Below are 21,494 nucleotides of genomic sequence, written 5' to 3' on the forward strand. Positions count from 1 at the left end.
TCATCAGCCATGCTGTGGAGGCATCCCACATACAAAAAATAGAGGAAGACTGGCACAGGTGTTGGCTCAGGGCTTATCTTCCTCGAGTTAAAAAAAAAAAAAGAAAAGAAGATTGGCAATGGCTGTTAGCTCAGGGAAAATCTTCCTCACACATACACAAAAAAACCCCCAAGATAACTAGTATTTCAAACAGCACAATAAAATTTCTTAAAAAAATTTATTTAAAAAAACGGAATCAAGTACTGATACATGATATAAAATGGATAAACTCTAAATACATTATGCAGAGTGAAAGAAGCTTGTCAGAAAAGACCATGTGTTATATGATTTCATTCATATAAAATATCCAGAACGGGCAAATTTATAGAGACAGAAAGTAGATTAGCGTTTGCCTAGGGCTAAGGGTGTAGGGGAGGGGCATGGGCAGTCACTGCTAATGGGCAAGGGATTTCTTTTGGGGATGATGAAAATGTTCTAAATCAGATTGAAGTGACAGTTGCACAACTCTGTCACTATACTAAAAACCATTGAGGGGCCAGCCTGGTAGCACAGCAGTTAAGTTTGCATGTTCTGCTTCGGTGGCAGCCACTAGTTTGAATCCCGGGTGCGGACATGGCACTGCTTGGCAAGCCATGCTGTGGCAGGCGTCCCACATATAAAATAGAGGAAGATGGGCATGGATGTTAGCTCAGGGCCAGCCTTCCTCAGCAAAAAGAGGAGGATTGGCAGCAGATGTTAGCTCGGGGCTAATCTTCCTCAAAAAAAAAAAAAAAAAAACAGAAAAGAAAAAAGAAAAGAAAAGAAAAACCATTGACTTGTACCCATTAAATGAATCAATTGTATGGTATGTGATTATACTTTAATAAAGCCATTAAAAAGAAAAAAAGGCTATTCTATTAAATTGATGCAATATGATTTAAGGTGTCATTCTTTTTATTTATTAAACTGAGTTTATTTGCAGTTTTTCACACTTCTAAGTAATAGTGTAACCAAACACTCCATTTGAAAGAACTTTTTACTAAAACTGCTATAAATCTAATAGACATGTGATGTCCCTAAGGTCACCTATATAAATTCAAGACCACAGATCTGTCAATACTTTACAGATGTAAAGGACTAATATCTTCCACACAATTCTCACCCATAGAACAAGGTCAGTAGCCTGTTCTTAAGCCTCACTTATGATTAGTTTGGCAGTAAGAGACCCAAAATACAGTGCCTTAAACAAAACAGAAGTTTATTTCTCTGTCCACATAAAAGTCTAGAGGCAGGCAAGCCAGGGCTAGGATGGCAGATATCTCCACAATGCCCTCTTTCAGTCAACCTAAGGGTACAGCTCCTTTCAGTCTCCTGCTTTGTCAACCTAAGGGTACAGCTCTTGCTCTTATGGTTCAAATGGTAGCTATCACATCCCCATTCCAAGCAACAGGAGGAAAGAAATAGAAAGAAAGGGAGTGGAAAGAAAAGGGGACAAAGGGTACATGTCAGATGTCTTTAAGAAAAGTTCCTAGATGCCGTTTCTGCTGTGCATCCATTGAACAAAACGTTGTGACACAGCCATATTTAATTTCAACTGAGACTAAGAAAATAGTCTTTATTCTAGGTAGCATGTGCCCAGATAGAAATTTGGGGTTCTATCATCATGGGAGAAAGGGAAACAGACATTCAGAAATAACTAGCAGACTCTTCTGATGACTCAAAACTTATCTAATGACATAAAACCCTACCAAAAGCTAGAAAGAAAAATAATCTGGTCACAAAGGATGAAAGAAATAACATGAACTAAGAACTAAACACTAAATTAAACATTATGAGGAATGATTATGCCTAATAGCAAAAAGCACCAGAGGAGACCTTTTTGCAAAAGGGTAGAGAAATAACCAAAAGTTCTTAAGTGGAGAGAACGTTTTTTATAAGATGAGGGCCAGAGGCAATTTCCGTCAGTTACACTAAAGCAAATAAAAAGAAACAGCTTAAATGAGCAATAAGTAAAATCATACTGCTTTTCACTTCCCATCAAGACAAAAGCCTTTTAACAAAACAGTTATCTTTGCCTATTTTATTTGTTCATATGCTTCCAATTCCTGAAAGGCTTATGTTATCAACTGATTTTATTGCTTCTGGAAATATTTCAAGGATAAATATTACATCTGGCCTTTTTATATATACCTAAAGATATAATCCCTTTTGTTTGAGAATCGTTTTTGTTTTGATGTATTTTTTATTTACTGTGTTAACACATGCATACTCTATATATCAGAAAAATACTTGAACACTCCCAAGAAATCTCAATGTACACAACTTGGTGTACATTTACTTAGTCCTTTTAACGATTAATTTAAGATCCACAGACAGGCTTGATTGCTATATAAGAGGCATAATAACTGAATGTAACTAAGATAAAGTGTTCAGGAGAGATAATATTTAATACATTTCAGGAAAAGATCATTAACATTTAGGGTTTTTTTTTTTTAATTTACAAGTTCAGGATAGTTTAAGCACAAATACAAATATAAATATAAATAAGGAAAAGTTAAAAGTTACCGTATGGGAAAAACAGAACTTTCAAATGCTGATGCTGAGATTATTGTTAAAAATTTTGTATTACGAAATTTGAGCCATGGGAGAAAGGCCAAGGCCCACATACACCCAAATGATCCAAACACTAAAAACAGTGCATTTTCTTTAGATAATTCTACAGCTGGCATGCACTTCTAAGGAGAAAGTACAGTTTTAACAAGATGTTATCTTCACAAGTAATATATAATTTACAAATCTCCAAAATGCAATAAACGTACCAGATTCTATATAGCATGACCATATGAATAAAGATAAGAGGTTACCTTCTTGAAATCACTACATCTCAATACTATTTCAACTTATTTAAAAGACAAGACAAGCAGGTTGGCTTGTTTCTGGGTCTCCCCTGCAGATCTGCTGTCCATTATATCTGACACAGGCTACAGCATATGCCATGTGGGAGAGTGGGGAAGCAGTGGCCTGGAAAATCAAGAAGTTGTGTTCCAGCCATGGTTCAGCCCCGAATTAGTCATCCTAGGCAAGATACCCTCTCAAGGCCTTCATTTCCTCATTAGAAACAATCAACGGCTTGGACTAGTTTTCTAAGGTTCTTCCCAGCACTGAGATTCTAAGGTGCCTTGCGAGTTCATTTCAGATGATATAACACTTGTTTATAATCACTTCTGATATATTTATTATCAGAAACTGTCCACATATGAAGTCAGAATTATTAAACTGTGTTACTCCATATTTTTCAAGCCAGAAACAGTACTTCAGAACTCAACTATAGCACTCTAACTTTTTAAAATCAAAATAAGATGACCAGAATCATAAAACTTAGCATTCACAGCATTGACCCTAGAAAAAAATATATAATAGAATGCCAAAGCAAAAAGAACATCTGACAGAGAGAGAAAGAGAGAGATTTCTTATGAAGTATATTTCAATGACAATTACTCCATAACAACGGTGCATTCAGAATTTGTGGACATAATGTTACAAGCTGGGGAAAAAGTCCAGCTCAAATGTCAAAAGACAAAGCCAAAATGATTCTGAATTTCCTAAAGACACATTTTGAGAAAGAAAGAAGACTTCTTCCCCATTTCCCCATCCCCCTGTCCCAAAGAGGAGAATTTAAAATTATGCACACCTTTGGTAATATTTTGTAACCTATGGTAATAGAAAATAAATGCCCAGATATAAGGACAATTTAACTTAACATTTTCTCTTCAACTTGTTTTTTATAGCAGACATGTTAATTTCATTTTGAACATGGTATGCCAAATATCCTGAGCTTCCAGGAATGAAGTCATGTAGCTCCCCAAGGAATTTCTTCATGGCATCAATTGATATATAACCTACAAAATAAAAAATATATATATTTGAAATCCTATAGTACTATCTACTTTGCAGTGTCTTTGATTTATTAGAATTAAAATTTCTAAAGAATGTTTTTAGAAAAGAAGTAAAAATAAGAACTAATACCAGTGAGAAGATTCTCTCTGAAACTTGATAATCATCAGAGAACACCCTCCTTCCCCCTCTTCGCTCCCCCCAGCCTTCTACCTCCTTTGAAAACACAGATACTTGATTGGCCACTTTGACTACTGAGAGTGTGATGTCTAAGTTAGGGATGGAACATAACAGTACCTGGACCAAAATAACTGGTAAGTGTGCCTGACTTAGAGTGTGATCACTTAGAACTATTATTTGTCCAGCTAAGCTACTAACAGCACCAACACCTCATCTTCCCTAGTAGAGTAGGCAACACTTTCCCGCACTGCTAACACTGGGATAACATTCTTTAATTAAAAATTAATGGGAAAGTCAATATTGCTGCTTAGTCAGCAAAGGTTATGGGTGTGAGAAATTTTGATTTCACTAATAATCTGAAACAGATATGAGTATCAGAAAGAACACCTAGAATGAGGAGAGCTCAAGGACCCAATGACTTTAAGCAATATTACCTTGATAGCAATTGCTTATCTGAGTGATTATATTTTATGTGTAATGTGTTTGTGGTTTATACTAAAATTGAAACCTAATTTGAAAGTAAATATTATATGAAAAAAATTCTGGTAGAACTCAAGGCTGATTGAATTTAGAACCACCATCAAAAGGACATCTATGGATATAGTTTGATTGTTTCTAATAATAGATAATAAATCGACAGTTAATAAATTAACTGAATCTAATTATATAAAATTGATTAGTATCTTTAAAGATATTTTAATTATAGTCATTTACTTCAGAAAAATCTCTTGAAGCACTATTACTATACTCCATATGGTTCATGATCTTTGCCTAAAGGCTAGGTTTCTGTGTAAAATAAACTAGTGCAGAAAAATATTAATCTTTAGTTAATTGTACATATACACTATGTGAAGTTTCTAAAGATATGTGTGAGGGTAATAATTTTAAAAATAATTACTACAGGGGCTGGCCCTGTGGCCAAGTGGTTAAGTTCGTGTGCTCTGCTGCAGGCAGCCCAGTGTTTCGTTGGTTCGAATCCTGGGCACGGACATGGCACTGCTCATCAAGCAACGCTGAGGCAGTGTCCCACATGCCACAACTAGAAGGACCCACAACGAAGAATATACAACTATGTACTGGGGGGCTTTGGGGAGAAAAAGAAAAAAATAAAATCTTTAAAAAAAAAAATAATAATTACTACATTAATAAAAATATTCCTGTAAGTATAAGAAGGATAGGACATTTATGCATCAGAAATGGATTATTGTGGCAGTTTGAAGTAGTTAGGACTGCAGGCTGAAGTTGACAGACTCCCAATTTAAACCTGCTTAAACAAAAGGGGAGTTTACTGGAAGGACAGTGCCGTATCAACCAAGAGGTGAGGAAGGCAGACATATTGCTGGGCCTCAGAAGTAACTAGAACCCGTTCTCATGGCCGTCTCCCTGTTCTCCAGTTTTTCTCTGCACGTTAGTTTCATTTTCCTCTCTTGAGGCAAGTTGGCTTTCTTTAGGGTTAGAAAACATGGCCACTGATAACTCCTAAGTTTCATGTTTTAGGGCTATGGTCCCCTGGATAAGAATGATTTAACTTGCTGCATTCCATGTCTAAAAATCCACAGAAAGAGCTGTGAGTGGCCCAGCTCAAATCAGGTGTTCACTCCCAAAGCAACTGTTGGGGATGAGGAGCAAGCTCATGTTTCAGAAAATGATTGTTCCCATGTAATCCAGATGAACTAGGAGGAAGAAAAGAGAGTTCCTAGGAAGGGCATTCTTGGGGGAACAATTCCGTATATGTCTGTACTAGCCAGTCTCCCAGATAGCCCTGAGTGATCCCTATCTCCCGGTATTCACAAATTGGTGCAGTCTCCTCCCACTTTGTACTTGTGTTGGTCTAGCTGACCAATAGCACATAGCAGAAGCCATAGTATGGTCACTTCTGAGAGTAGATATAAAAAAGACAGTGGCTTCTGTCTTGGGCACACTCTTTTTCTCTCTTGCATTTCTCACTCTGACGAAAACAAGCTACCATGTTGTGAACAGGCCTCATGGAGAGGCCCAATTGGTGAGAACTTGAAGCCTTTGGCCAAAACCCAGCAAAGACCCAAGGCCTGTCAACAACCACATGAATGAGTTTTGAAATGGATTTTCCAGTCCCAGTTGTGCCTTGAAATAACTGCAGCCTTGCTGACAACCTGAATGCAACCTATGAAGAATGCTGAGACAGAAGTATCCAATTAACATGCTCCTGGATTCCTGGCCCTCAAAAACTACGAAATAGTAAACGTTCATTGTTTTAACCTGCTAAGTTTTGGAGAAATTTGTTACACAGCAATAGATAACTAATACAGTATCTATCATAGGTTCCCAAACTTTTAATTACCAGAACTTTTTGGTTTGAAATTTTTGACTGCAAGATATTTATAATCAGTAGTAATTTTTTTCTTTTATTAATCACACATGTACCTGTCAATCAGAACTTCTTATCATGGGTGATTACTAGTAACATCAGACTGAGAGCAGTTAATTCCAGCCAAAAGCGAAAAACAGATAAAAAAAAAAATCCTTTGATATTTTATGGGACATCTGGCAATACCTGGAAATATTTTTGGTTGTCACAAAGTGGGAGGGCTAAATGGGATGCTACTGGCATCTAGTGGGCAGAGGCCAGAGTCACCCTCTCCAACAAAGAATTATCTGGCCTAAAATGCCAATAATTCCAGGACCGAGGAACCCTGTTCTAGGGTATAGCTCCAACTTGTATTTTCTACAACAAACCAACCAATCAGTTTTATTTTAAGAGATTTAACATTCATTGAGTTGAACCCAGCCCATTTTGAGGAAGAGTCAAGTTGTAGTCACAAAAATTGATACCACTGCCTAAATTACAACTGTCATGACTACATTTTTGATTAACACAAGCTGATTTTCCCAGCAAGAAGTTACTCCTTCCCGTACAAGCAGATGGGTATGATAAAAAAACGAGGGGCCGGCCCAGTGGCTCAGCGGTTAAGTGTGCACCTTCTGCTTCGGTGGCCAGGAGTTTGCTGGTTTGGATCCCGGGTGCAGACATGGCACTGCTTGGCAAGCCATACTGCGGTAGGTGTCCCACATATAAAATAGAGGAAGATGGGCACGGATGTTAGCTCAGGGCCAGTCTTCCTCGGTAAACAAAGAGGAGGATTGGCAGATGTTAGCTTAGGGCTAGTCTTCCTCAAAAAAAAAATTAAATTAAAATTAAAAAACAAAGTACTTGTCACTTCACATCAAAATTAAAGACAAATGAATTATCTCTAAAAAATGAAGCTTTCTTCCAAGAAAGTGCTATTTAAAAATTTAATGTAGAAAGATAAAGAAAATATTCAGTTAAGCAAATAAAGAAATCAGAAAATTTTACTTTAGTTCTACCAATAAAATCAACAAAAGATTACCATAGGTTAAAATTATACTTTAAAAATTCCGACTAATTATTTTTACAGTTCTTTTTAGTTTGTTTATATAACACTGTCATTTTTTTTAACAGTCAGACAGCAATGAAACATAGAGCAGCATTGTTACATGTCCAAATCTAAGCATTTGTCTTTATTGTATGGCTGATTTTAATATTTATCATTGATCTTTTCAATATGTTATCAAAAACTTGGTAAGTCCAAATGAAAATGAGACATTTAGTACCTGATGGAGTTGCCTGAGCAAAATCAATACCAGTGATATACCATAACCATGGTTTAAGGTACCTACATTTTATCTGAATGTTTAGGCTTTGGGGTAAATCTGGGCAGCAGCCAGCTGCTTCCAATCTTAGAATTTAAGTATTTCTATTTAGTTCATTGTCTTTTGCAGTCCACAATTGCTCCTAAGATTCCCAGAATTGACTTTTCTATTATGATAGCTGGGTAGCAGTTTTCTTTGATGTCTTCAAGACTCAGCTCCAAACTACACATTGGAAGTTCTTTTTAAAAAAGTACTTTTCTAAAGACTATTTTATATTGCTCAAATGAACATAAGAAAAAAATAGTAAAACAAATGGAGAGACAGAATGGTTAGAAGCGATAGTAACATGAGAGAAGACATCTGGGAATTTGTGGACTAGTTGTAAGAGGTAGTTTTGACACTGCTAAGTAAAGAGAAAATGATAAATATACAAATTATTTTTTAAATGCAATTTCAAAAACCTATGCTTCTTAAATTGCTGTGTTTTAAAAACTATTTTTTAAAAACCTCTATTTTTAAAATTATCTGTGACCTTATGAATATTACCCAGATCAAAGTATCCAAATATCCACCTCGCTCAGCACTATCCAAATCCCAGGGGCCACTTTTCAGCTGGTTCCCTTTGTTCCACCCTCTCAATGTCAGCCTCAGTTAGCTGTCTTCTCTTTATGTTGGGCACTAGGAACCCCAAGTATGGAAACCATGGACACTTGGGTGATCCATGAATGGGCTTCTGGGCATATGTGAGCCTCTTTAAATTATATGTAAAATTCATATGTTATGTGTGTATGTGTGTATGCTTAGGGAAAGGGGCCTATGAACATAGGATTCAACAAATAAGCATCAGATGCTCAAAGGGAACCATGATTAGAGTTACCCACATAATTTATCTTCCAAATTGGGCCACCTGAGAGTAAAAACTGAAGCCAGGACAACAGGCATAAACTGGGATTGTCTTGTATAAACAGGGACCCTACCTATAGACCAACGTTTTAACACAGAAAATGTGGGGCCTATCTTTGGGTCAATTCTGCAGACTAATTTATTTAATGTGAGATGTCTCCTCTATTAGCACATATAATAGACGGGGCTCTACTTGCTAGGCTAGTACAACAGCTTTATTGCACAAAATATTCCCTTTTTTCTTCCCTACTTGGGTTTACTTTAAATTTTATTTTAAATTACCTGTTACCATGTTGTTCACTGGATAATTCTGAAGAGGGAAGTACATCTGCTTTTCTACAACTGGAGTCCTTATAAAACGTTTTTCTGTGCTGTAAGATGAAACACACAGAAAGTCATATTTCTATTTGTTTTTTTGGAGTTGTTTTACAAATGAGAAATTATTCTAGGCAATATATATAGTAATCTAATTGCTCTTTGATCAGACTTTAGTCTGATTGGGTGAAAATGTTAAGAGTGAACATCTTTCATGCTTATAAGTACTACAAGGGTCTGTATAGATATTTTTGCTTTTCTTGGCCACTTCACAAAATAAATATCTAGTGAGTATATAGAGGCCTGGGTCTTTTCCCCAAGATTCTTGAAAGCATAATAATTCAATAATACTTTATAATTAGATAAAATACGTATATACATATATAATCTTAAATATGCCAAAAGAAAAGCATAGTAGACTCTATTTTAAATGATCACAGCATTTTCTGCTATTCAGTGTTCAAATAATTGGAACTCTATTAACTAGTACTTCCATACTTCAAAATAAGTAAAAAGTGATGTCTAGGAAAACCATGACGTATACTAAGATTTTTTTTTTTTTTTTTTTTTTTTGAGGAAGATTAGCCCTGAGCTAACTGCTGCCAATCCTCCTCTTTTCACTGAGGAAGACTGGCCCTGAGCTAACATCCGTGCCCATCTTCCTCTACTTTATATGTGGGACGCCTACCATAGCATGGCTTGCCAACCGGTGCCATGTCCGCACCCGGGATCAGAATCAGCGAACCCCGGGCTGCGGAAGCGGAACGCGCGCGCTTAACTGCTGTGCCACCGGGCCGGCCCCCTACACTAAGATTTTGAAGTGACTTCTAAGTTACACACACACAAAAAAGTTAAATTATTCTGAATATGGTTGTATAGTACAATTAACTATAAGCAGCTTTCAACTAAAATATCCTATTTTCTACTTGTGCCAGATAACAATGTGTACTATATTTAGACTACGTATAACCAATAGATAATACAATTATGTGAAAATAAAAAGTTCAATAATCAAAAATTGAGGTCATCCTTAAATTTATTATTTTCCAAAAAGTCTCAAGTCATACTGAGTGATAGTAAAGGCTTTATTTTCAATTTGTCTAAAAATTAGATTTCATATAAGCTTTTCTAAAAGAAACTATAGCTCAGTTAGGATGACAACCTACAAATAAAGCAAAATAGTGTTCCCAGAGAAATCAGGGACTCAACAAGGATATCCATTATCATTATTATTACTTATCATGGTTCTAAAATTTCTGGCCAAGCAACAGAGTTGTGGGAGGGGAGAGAAAAAAATGGAAGACATATCTAGTGAAAAGGAAGAAGGAATACTCTCATTATTACAAACTATATGACAGTGTACCCTGCAAAGCAAGAGAATCAACTGAAACATTCTTAGAATCTTAAAGATTCCAGGTCAGTAGATATAATATAAATACCCCCAAATCAAAACTTTCCTGTTTAACAGCAATAACTAATAAAAAAATAAAATGGAAAAAATTATCCCATCCAAAACAGCAACAAAACTCATAAAAATCTAGTAATAACCATAACAAGAAATTTATGATTCTATATGTAGAAAAATAGGAAACTTTACTGAGATATAGAAAAGAAAAACAAAGAAAAACAAAAAGCATTCTCCTGTATAGGAATATTTGAAATTATAAAGACAACAATTCTTCTCAAATTTAAGTTTAACACAATTCTCCATAAAATTTCAAAGGGATTTTAGAGCTTAAGAAAAAAATAATTCTAAAACTCACTTGAACAGCCATGTGTTAGATCTAATAGGAGGCAAATTTATAATAGAATGAAAAAAAAATCTAGGAATAATCTTAAAAGAAGCAAAATATTAATATTTTTAAAGGCTATGATGCCTATTGTTAGTTGCTTCCCACAAAAGTACAAATTTAAACTACCACCAGTGTTGGTCTCATCGCATCCTCATCAATTAGTATTATTAAGAAGTCTTGTGCTAATTTAATAGATCATTAATTTAATCATTCAGTTTTAGAAATGAAAAAAACTGAGGTAAAGAGAGGGAAATTCCACATCTGAGAATTTACATTAAGAAAATTATCAAAAAGTAGAGAAAGATTTATTTTTAAAAAGATTTTTATGAAGGTGCCACAAGAGTAACCAATTGTAAACAATTAAAATATATTTTTTAAAAGGAAGTTGGTTAAACAAACAATAAGATGAAATACCATATACAGCCATTGCAAATTAAAATATCAAATAAAGTTTTTCAAAATGGGGAACTGCCTAGAGAATACTAAATGGGAAATCAAGAGACAGACCATATATGTGGTCTAACCTCAACTTTATTTAATGTGTGTATTTGTATAAAACTAGCAAGAAAGGTATTAATGTTGATGGTGGTTATCTCCGAGTGGTGGGGTTGCTTATAATTTAAATTTTCTTTATTCTTTCTGTATTTTCCATTTTAACAAATTACATGCATTACATTTATAATAAAATAATTAAAAACAAGAAAAACAAAAATTCACGCAATTTTAAGAAGACTGGGGAACATATTGGGAAGGGAAAACAGTGCAGTGATTAAGAGTTTGGACTCTAGATCAGCTAGACTTGGTTTCAAATTCAGGTTCACTACTTAAGTAATACTGGGTGAATTATTTAGCTCTCTGAAGCTGTTTTCTCAATTGTAAAAATGGGGCTAGTAGTAATTATCTATCTCATAAAGGTGTGAAAACCAAATGAAATACTGTAAACTGCTTAGCTCACAAGTGTCTTGTGTTTAGCAAGTGTTCAATAATTAGTTCACCTCTTAGTGTTCAATATCACTAGTAGTATGCCAACAAAATAAATGCTTCATGAGAGCGTCAAAGCATATTTTATCTATGTTCACACTGCACCCTCTGGTGGTTCTACAAAGAAAAAGCTCTAGGCAGACACCTACCTAAGGTCTCTATTTGTATCTTTTGGCTAGTTTTCTTGTTGTTATTGGATTGGATATATTTTCCCCAGATTTGTATGCCTTCTTTGCATATTAATGAAACTAACCTTTGTCAAATGTTTTCCCCAGTGTATATTTTTCTTTTGACTTGGTTTGTGGTATTTTTATTGCCATGTACAAGTTTAAAATATTTTTGGTAGTCATATTTCTTAATCTTTTCCTTTATGGCTTCTGTGTTTTGCAGAACAACCATTTCTTAAAGAGTTTATACACCTGCTATCTTTTCTAGTCAAGTAAATCACTGGAAGTTACTTTTTATTTTCTATTTCCAAGTCTTCTCTTCAAGGTCACTTAAGATAACCATTTTCTCCTCTTTTAATCCCTTAAGAATATCTTCATGGTCTCACCTCTTCCATTCTCTTTTTTTCCATCCTCTCCTTACCACTTTCTTATCTCAAAAAGCATAACAAGTAAGGTCCAAGGAGTGCTATACATAGAGACCCCAAAGACCTAGAATATGGATTCTCAAACTTAAGTGGTAGAATATCTACAAGTCACAGGACCATGAAGCAATGGTTTACTAAACTTAAAATAATTAAATACACAACTTTGTGTTAAATCAGATAACTCACAGCAAATCATAACAAACCAAATAGTATTCACAAAAGATATAAGAAAAAATTTTTGGAGAAAAACTTAAAATTGAAAAAACTGGGGGCTGGCCTCGTGGCCGAGTGGTTAAGTTCGCACACTCCGCTGTAGGCGGCCCAGTGTTTCCTTGGTTCGAATCCTGGGCGTGGACATGGCACCGCTCATCAAACCACGCTGAGGCGGCATCCCACATGCTACAACTAGAAAGACCCACAAAGAAGAATACACAACTATGTACTGGGGGGCTTTGGGGAGAAAAAGGAAAAAAATAAAATCTTTAAAAAAAAATTGAAAAAACTATATAAGTTAAACCCATTAACTTTTATATCAAAGAAAAACACCCACTATTTGATCACTGTTATTTCAGCAGTAAATACCAGACTTTTGAATAACTAATGCTCCCTACGAATATTTGAAAACTACTGAACTGGAAAATATAGACTTATGACTAGACAATGAATAAGCCTGGAACAAGGGGACTTCTCATAGATTGGCCCTAACAAATGGCAAGTCTTTTTAAATTTAATTCCTTAAACCAAAATAACTACATTACAATTTGGAAAAGAGGAAATCACTTAGATCTTCCAATCCTAATAAAACTACTGCTAATATTTAGTATATTTCCTTATTTAAAAATTCACATATTTTAAAAATAGTGTAACTAATCATAATATACATAATATTCTCTATTCTTTTCTGCAAGGATAGTCTAGCATAGTAGTTAAATGCATGGGCTCTGGAATTAGACCCAGTTCAAAGCCTGCTTCTCTCCACTTAATAAAAGTTTTATGACTTTGGCCAAATTACTTAATCTCTCTAATCATAGATCTCTTTTTCTGTAAAATGGCAATGGTGATAACGATAATATCAATCTCATAAGAAGACTGTGAAAATTAAATGAAGGGCTGGCCCGGTGGTGCTGCAGTTAAGTTTGCACGTTGAGCTTCTCGGCGGCCCGGGGTTCACCAGTTCGGATCCTGGGTGCGGACATGGCACCACTTGGCAAAAGCCATGCCGTGGTAGCAGTCCCACGTGTAAAGTGGAGGAAGATGGGTATGGATGTGAGCTCAGGGTCAGTCTTCCTCAGCAAAAAGAGGAGGGTTGGCAGTAGTTAGCTCAGGGCTAATCTTCCTCAAAAAAAAAAATTAAATGAGATAAACACACAGCACTCAAAGATGTCTACACTGAATTGAATATCAACGAAGTATACAAATTCAATACCTTTTGGATAATTCTTTTTCGTGATCTGTTGCTAGTTTACTGCTTTCTCCAAGGGCCTTTATTTCATTTGGTGTTACTTCATCATGCTGTGGATAGCAAAAGAAATCACATTTTAAAAAATCAGCACACCAATAATTCAATCAATAATGTTTTTTAAAAAGGCAAAAAAGCATTCCAATGTATATATATACCACATCTTCTTTATCTATTCATCTGTGGATGGGCACTTTGGTTGCTTCCATGTCTTAGCTATTGTGAATAATGCTGTGATGAACATAGGGGTGCATGTGTCTTTTCAAATTAGTATTTTCATGTTCTTTGGATAAATATCCAGAAGTGGAAGAGCTGGTCATATGGTATTTCTATTTTTAATTTTTTGAGGAAACTCCATACTGTTTTCCATAACGGCTCCACCAATTTACATTCCCATCAGCAGTGTACAAAGATTCCTTTTTCTCCACATCCTCTCCAGGGGGGAAAGGGATAGGGAGAGGGTGAAAGAGGTAAAGGGCCCACGTGTACAGTGATGGATGGCCACTAGACTTTTGGTGGTGAACACGATGCAGTCTATACAGAAGTCAAAGTATAATGATGTACACCTGAAATTTATATAATGTTATAAACCTATGTGACTTTAATTTTAAAAAAAGCAAAACAGCAAATTGGCAATATATATCAAAAGTCATAAAAACATTCATATACTTAGTGCATTCACTCTAGTTTGGCGGGAAAAACACAATTTTGTACACACACACAAAATTATACTATGTATTTTTAGAGATAAAGAAAGACCAGAACTTTTACAATATCAGCTGTGGTTATACTAGACAGTAAAACTTTGACTGATTTGATTCTCTTTTCAATTTTTGAAATTTGCCCTCATGTGGTCATATTACTTTTTAGTTTTAAAAAAAGGAGGATACTGGGGCTGGCCCCGTGGCTGAGTGGTTAAGTTCACGCGCTCCGCTGCAGGCGGCCCAGTGTTTCATTGGTTCGAATCCTGGGCGCGGACATGGCACTGCTCATCAGACCATGCTGAGGCAGCGTCCCACATGCCACAACTAGAAGAACCCACAACGAAGAATACACAACTATGTACCGGGGGGCTCTGGGGAGAAAAAGGAAAAAATAAAATCTTTAAAAAAATAAATAAATAAATAAATAAAGGAGGATACCAAAAAAATGTTATTAATTTGAATTTTCTTAAAATTCTTGACTTGAAGATTCCTAGGCTTCCTGTGAGCTACAAATCAAAAATACAAAGTAAGCTGAAGAAATTACGTTTCCCCTTCAAAACTAAAGTGGAGTATTTAGCTATGGATTTATGAAAGAACTAAATGTATATTAAGCTTTTCCAAAAGACTATGTGAAAGTGACTCAGATACTGGTGTCTATCACATAATATATTTGCTTAATATGCCATTAAAAGATTTCTGTATTTGGGTCACAAATCCACTCCAAACAATAATAATGTTCCCCAAATTACTTTCCAGATTTACCCTTGTTGTTGCCATTCAATGAAGTTCCTTCTACGTATATAACCGTTGGTTACATTATTATAATTGGCTAATATTCAATATTAATCAATATTTTGAAAGAACTAACAAAATCTTTTATCATATCACCATACAATTTCTAGAGTCAACAGTCAATACAGATATGTTCCACTAATTTTTTAATAGAAAAATCATTGGATTGGGTTGGAGCTGAGAAAATTCGGTTCCTCCTTGCTAATAGCTGGCTATGGGAACTAAGACAGGTCTTCACCCTCTCTTTACCTCAGTTTTCTCATTTCTAAAGCTGAATGCTTAAATTAACGATCTTTAAGGACCTTTTTAGCTCTAAAGTTCCAATATATTCAATAACTATTGTTAAATAATAACTATTCTATCACCACTCATGTCCCTAGAAACAGTGTGACAAGTCAAGGATTAGATATTTTGGTCCTTGGTACAACATAGCCAAAGATACGAAAGGAAATATTATTTTCAGAAGATGATACTTTGGGAAGAAAAAAACAAATTAATGAGAGGAATACAAAATGTATAAGTTAATTCCTTGGCTTTAGACTATTTTAAAGATTTTCTCCCTAACTTTTTATTTTGAAAAATTTCAAATTTACCGAAAAGTTAAAGAATAATACAGTAAGTACTATATAACTTTTGCCTAGATTCACAAAGTCTTAATATTTTTACCACTTATGCATGCCCTCTCTTTCTCACTTTTTATTTTTGCTGGACCATTTAAAAATATTTGCAGATATTATGAGATTTCACTCCTTAATCTTTACCAGGCATTTTCTAAAAAAAATTCTTTTATCTTTATAATACCACTACACACTTAAGAAAATTATCATTAATATCACCTAATATACAGTACATATTTAAATTTTCCTCATTGTTCTCAAAATGTTTTTTTAAATTTTACTCTAAAAACTCAAGGATCCAATCAAGGTTTATACATCACATTTGGTTGTTATGTCTCTTAATCTAGAACAATCTTTCTTTTTGTTTTTTATGACATCATTTAAAAGAGTCTAAGCCAATTAGTTGTTTTTGCTATGTCACATATTCTGGAATTGTCTGAATGTTTACTTATAATTAGATTCAGGTTAAGCATTTTGAACAAGAACACTACATAGATAATATTGTGTACTTTTTATTTTATCACACCAAGTTGTTCTAGTATTGGTGATGCTAAATCTGATCAGTTGGTTAAGGTGATGTCTGCCAGATCTCTCCATTGTAAAGGTACATTCCTTACCCTGGTAATTAGTAAGTAATCTGTGGGGTGATAATTTGAGAACATGGTTTTAATATCTATTATGATCCTTGCCTAAGTCAATTATTTTATGGGGGATGGTAGGAGGGTGATTTTCTATTCTATCATCCTTTCTATATTTATTAGTTGCTATTTTGTAAGGAAAATTTCCCTTATCTCAACTTTTCCTTCCTTCCATCCCTTCTTTCTGCCTTCCTTTCTTCCCACCTTTTTTCCACCCGTCCTTCCTCCTGTTCTTTTTCTTCTTTCTTTGTACTTTTGGAGTATCACTATGGAATCATTGATTCTTTTTAATTCAATGTATTGTAATCCATTACTGTCATTCTTCTTTTTTTTTTTTTTTTTTTTTGAGGAAGATTAGCCCTGAGCTAACATCTGCTGCCAAGCCTCCTCTTTTTGCTGAGGAAGACTGGCCCTGAGCTAACATCTGTGCCCATCTTCCTCTACTTTATATGTGGGACGCCTGCCACAGCATGGCTTGTCAAGCGGTGCCATGTCCACACTGGGGATCTGAACTGGCAGACCCTGGCCCACTGAAGGGGAACGTGTGAGCTTAACCACTGCACCACGGGGCCAGCCCCTAATTATTCTTTTTGATGTTCAAATTATCTTAAATTTGGCTATGCATAAAGATTTTGAAGTAAGTTAAAAGCATAGGGAAATTTGAGGCAGGATGGCAAAAGCTATAAAACAGTTTTCAGTATTGTATACATTTGTTAAGGGGTGTTATTCAAAACATTTAACAAATGGCATAACACAGGAATTAATTAATCAGAATCTTACACCGGTAGTAAAGAACTGGTAAATACTGTGCACCTATTACTCCCTTAATATCACTGACAGAAGCAAATGTTCAAATTTTTTATGTGAATAATTTTATTCATACAAAAATATCTCAGTTTTACTCATGTACTATTGTAAAAACAATGTTGAACTAGACGATGTTCAATAAAAGCATGCCCTTTAAATTCCTTAATCTGGATCATTGGTGTTAACATGTCACAAGTAAACATTTTTAAGATTACATTGCTTTCAAAAATTTTTTAAACTGTGGATTCTAATAAAGTACCTTAATTTACTCTTACCTTTTCTATTAGAAAATGCTGGTCTTGTTCCCAAATAAAACTACCAATTTTTCTTCTTATTTCTGTGGTAAGAAAAACAAATCCAATACTATTTTTTTTAAAGTAACTGTAGAATTTTCTGAGTTTTGCTTGAAGTCTGAAATTTCTAGGCCAGTGTTATTCCACTTGCATCAAAAGCAACTAAAATACTTGTTTAAAATGCAGATTCCTATTGAATCAGATTATTGGGGAGGAGCTCAGGAATTTGCATTGCTAACAAACTCCCCAGATGATTGCAATGCATTATGAGAATCGTTGTAAACTTTTTTCGCTGGAATGTATATCTTCATTAGATGTCAGCGCCTTTAGGCCAAGTTTTACTAAAGAAGACAATTGTTCAGTCAAAATAAAAGGTATAAAATTCCTGAATTTGTAGAGTAGAGGTTCTCAAGAATTTAATAATATACCTTGTAAAAGAAGCATGGAAGAGCAACATGTCTAGTAGGCATGGTCATTCAAGGAATTCTCTAAGGCCCAGCATGTCAAAGGACTATGTCATCATCCTAGCTCAATGATCTCAAAAGTCCCCAGAGTAGCCCATTCAAGGACAAGAAGGTAACATTTCTTTAGACCTATGATGTCCAATATAGTAGCCCCTAGACTAGCTACATGTAGGTACCATATTGAAATGTGTGGCTGGTCCAAATTGAGATGTGCTCCAAGTATAAAATAAGCACTGGATTTCAAAGACTTAGTATCAAAAAAAGAATGTAAAATATTGCAATAATTTTTATGCTGGTCATATACTGAAATAATAATTTATATAAACCTATTCTTAAAATATATTCATTCTTAAAATATATTCTTAAAATTAATTTCACCTATTTCTTTTTATTCTTTTTAATGTGGCTACTAGAAAATTTAAAATTAATATGCAATTAATTAAAATTAATTAAAATTAATTTGTGTCTCACACTTCTAGATAACACTAGTCTAGATGGACAATAATGTACACTTTTCATTTTTAAAAAGGAATATGTTTTCATTTGAAACAGACTTTTTAAAAATTTAAATACATTTTAATGTGAGATACTAAACTCAAAGACAGAATAGGAATGATCACTTGAAATCAGATCAGATAGGAGGCGAGACCGGTGGTTAGTGGTTAAGTTCGAACACTCTGCTTTCGTGGCCCAGAGTTCACCAGCCCATACGCTGGGTGCAGATGTGCAAACTGCTCATCAAGCCATGCTGTGGTGGCGTCCCACATACAAAATATAGAGAAATATTGCCACAGATTTTAGCTCAGCAACAATCTTCTTCAAGCAAAAAGAGGAAGACTGACAACAGATATTAGCTCAGGGCCAGTCTTCCTCACCAAAAAAAAAAAAAAAATCAGATCAGACAGTCATTCTACAATATAAGCTCCTTGAAGGTGGATATTCACTGATTGGCACAGTTTTTTAATAAATCAATTCTCCTATGCAGTCATTAATTTATTTGCATAACCATTTAAAACAGTTTACTGTTATAAGTTATAACTAGGTCTGACTAGGACATCAACTATGGAAGGAACCCAATCTTTGGGGTTTCCAAAGTTTTTGTATAGAAATCTTTCTCAAGTTTTTTTTGTTTTTTAAAAAATATCTGCTCACTGGGAACTGTACGAGCTTCAATCTGTCTTTCTAAGGATGGACACATACACATTAAGATATATACATCAAGAACTGGATAATAATGCAAGACCTACAAAAATGGATATTTAAAGTTAGCCCATAAAAAACAGGTAGAATTTGAACAGAACAGGATAAGAAAGGGTGTTTCCAAGCAGCGAAAACGAAAACAACCAATCTCAGAAGCAGTTTATTTACTTGCCCTTTACTTCACAGGGTTACTGAAATAATAAATGTGAAAGTACTTTTAAAAGCATAAAGAACAATACAAATATATGGGTTTATTATCGTAATGAATCTTGTATCAGAAAAAATTTTCGGAAAAATAATGAAGAATTCCAAAACCAGCAAAGAACATTTACTGAATGCTCACATGTCAAACTACTTAATATATTATCTCATTTTACCCTCAAAACGACTTGAAAGAAGTTGCTAAAAGGTCACCAAACTAGTAAGTGTTGGATCCTAGCCAGTGGGCACTGTGAGGGCAAGATCTGCACCTGTGATATTCACCGCTGAATCTGCAGCACCTGGGTTGAAACCTGGCACACAGCAGGAGCTCGGTGAATGCGTGAAGGCAGGATAAACAAATGAAGCTAGAATATACACCTACGACAATCTGTTCCAAAGTCCATGCTTTTCCACTTATATTAAAAGATAAAAAAACAAAAAATCTCTGACTGAGAACAGAGATCAGTAAAGTTGGTGACCTAGCTGGATCTGGCTTTCTAACAGAGCTTGCACGAACCATCTTTGCTAACCTTTTTGCAGGCACGCAGGAGGAAGAATGAAATGACCTAAAGCCACCGAGTTCTTTATTTCAGCGTTAGCGACTGCAGAGAGATAGTAGGCATGAAAAATTGTGGCATTATCTTCTATGTAATCAAGGCTCTGATATATTCTAGGAGAAAGAAAGTAAATATTTTCGGTTATGAAACAAACAGGAATGTATTCAACCTTTCAAAAAGAAAAAAAAGAACAAATGAAGGGAAGTAGAAAGAATTATCTGTGAGGTAATCAGGAGACTGGGGAGTATGGGGACGGGGAGGGGGGCAGCCAGGGTGGTGATTAGACCTCAGCTGTAAATGAAATCGGACAGCAAGGTGAAGGGGGATGGCAGGTGGACAGACTGGAGGCAGAGTAATCTCTCAGAAAGGTCCTGTGACAGCCCTGGCAAGAGGTAATTAGGGTGTGTACTAAGTGGCAGTGACTATGAAGAACATACAGGGGTACAATCCATGGTGTTTGGCAGGGGTTCTATTCAAAAGAAACTACGAGGACGTGAAGTTTGAGAACACACGATCTGGTGCAGGTAGGAGAGGCAATCAGGGGATTGGGTTTAAACACACGTCCACAAGGCGCCACGTGGCGTTGTGGGAGAGACAGCTGGAAACACACGATTGGAACTCAGGAAGAGACTTGAGGACCAGATGGGAGGCCATACCATCATGGCAGAAAGGAGAGGAAAAAGGTTACACCCCCCTCCCCTACCCCCACCCCCCAATCTAGGACTGAAAACTTGCTGGTTTCCAGTCCCTTCCTATCATCAATATTTATTAGTGGACTCCAACTTCCATCTCCAACTCTTGGCTCATGGTGACCCAGCATGCTCTGCAAGGTGGCCTTCGGGTACCTCAGCGTGTCTGGGTGGGAGGCATCACAGCTGAACAGGAAGTCGGCGGCCCTCGGGTCACTGATGGTCCCCCCTTCGGCCACTGTGGAGGCAAGAGCACAGGATGAGACTAGCGAGTACCCTGGGGCCAAGGCACCAGAGGGAGGAGGGGTGCTTCCCTCACCACCTCACCACCTCACCCGCCGCTTCCACCAAGCTTCCTACCCCAGAACTGCCTCAGGGCATGGCTGACGCTGCCGCAGAACCAACCCCGCTGCCCTTGAAACATGGCGCCGCCTTGTACCCATGGACGTGGGGGAGGGGCCATAGCAGAGATCGCTGATTGGTCCCAGGTCTGAAGCCGAGCTCGATGATTGGCTCTCAGGGTAATGGGCGGGAAAAGCCTGAGGCAGGAGGAAGAGGGATCCGGTTACTACCGCACAGAGTGGACCGACTTGTGGGGGAGTGGAGAGGCCTTTTAGTTTTTCCCCCCATACGTCGGAGAAGGGTCAGTCATGCTTGTAAATTTTAAACCCTAAGTATTAACAAAGTTAGTGTGCTGTGTTGTACGGGCATGGGCGCACGTTCTGTAGCATCAAGTATTATTTTGAAGCAAAACTCATTTTATCATTTCATCTATAAGTGTTTCA

The 21,494-nt window shown here is 36.0% G+C and overlaps 1 protein-coding gene across 1 annotated transcript; it reads right to left on the bottom strand.

The window, feature by feature from the left end:
* Window positions 1–203: 203 nt before the first annotated feature.
* On the bottom strand, window positions 204–21,242 carry TERB2 (telomere repeat binding bouquet formation protein 2). Its single transcript, XM_070581681.1, has 7 exons — window positions 21,070–21,242; window positions 20,866–20,947; window positions 19,994–20,133; window positions 17,581–17,642; window positions 13,715–13,800; window positions 8,890–8,978; window positions 204–3,878 (listed from the first exon to the last, which is right to left on the bottom strand). The coding sequence occupies exons 1-7, from the start codon at window positions 21,170–21,172 to the stop codon at window positions 3,736–3,738; spliced, it is 705 nt and encodes a 234-aa protein (XP_070437782.1). The 5' UTR covers window positions 21,173–21,242; the 3' UTR covers window positions 204–3,735.
* Window positions 21,243–21,494: the final 252 nt, after the last annotated feature.

The sequence above is a fragment of the Equus przewalskii genome, chromosome 1 (genome assembly GCF_037783145.1).
Source record: "Equus przewalskii isolate Varuska chromosome 1, EquPr2, whole genome shotgun sequence".
Lineage (NCBI taxonomy): Eukaryota > Metazoa > Chordata > Mammalia > Perissodactyla > Equidae > Equus > Equus przewalskii.

Bases quoted from the DNA above. Each gene is read 5' to 3' on its own strand.
- TERB2 (XM_070581681.1), bottom strand. From the start codon at position 21,172: ATGGCCCCTCCCCCACGTCCATGGGTACAAGGCGGCGCCATGTTTCAA. The intron at 20,134-20,865 runs GTACCCGAAGGC...TCTTTCTCCTAG, and splicing joins TCCCACCCAGACACGCTGAG to AATATATCAGAGCCTTGATT. The intron at 13,801-17,580 runs GTAAGAGTAAAT...TGCTATCCACAG, and splicing joins AGCATTTTCTAATAGAAAAG to CATGATGAAGTAACACCAAA.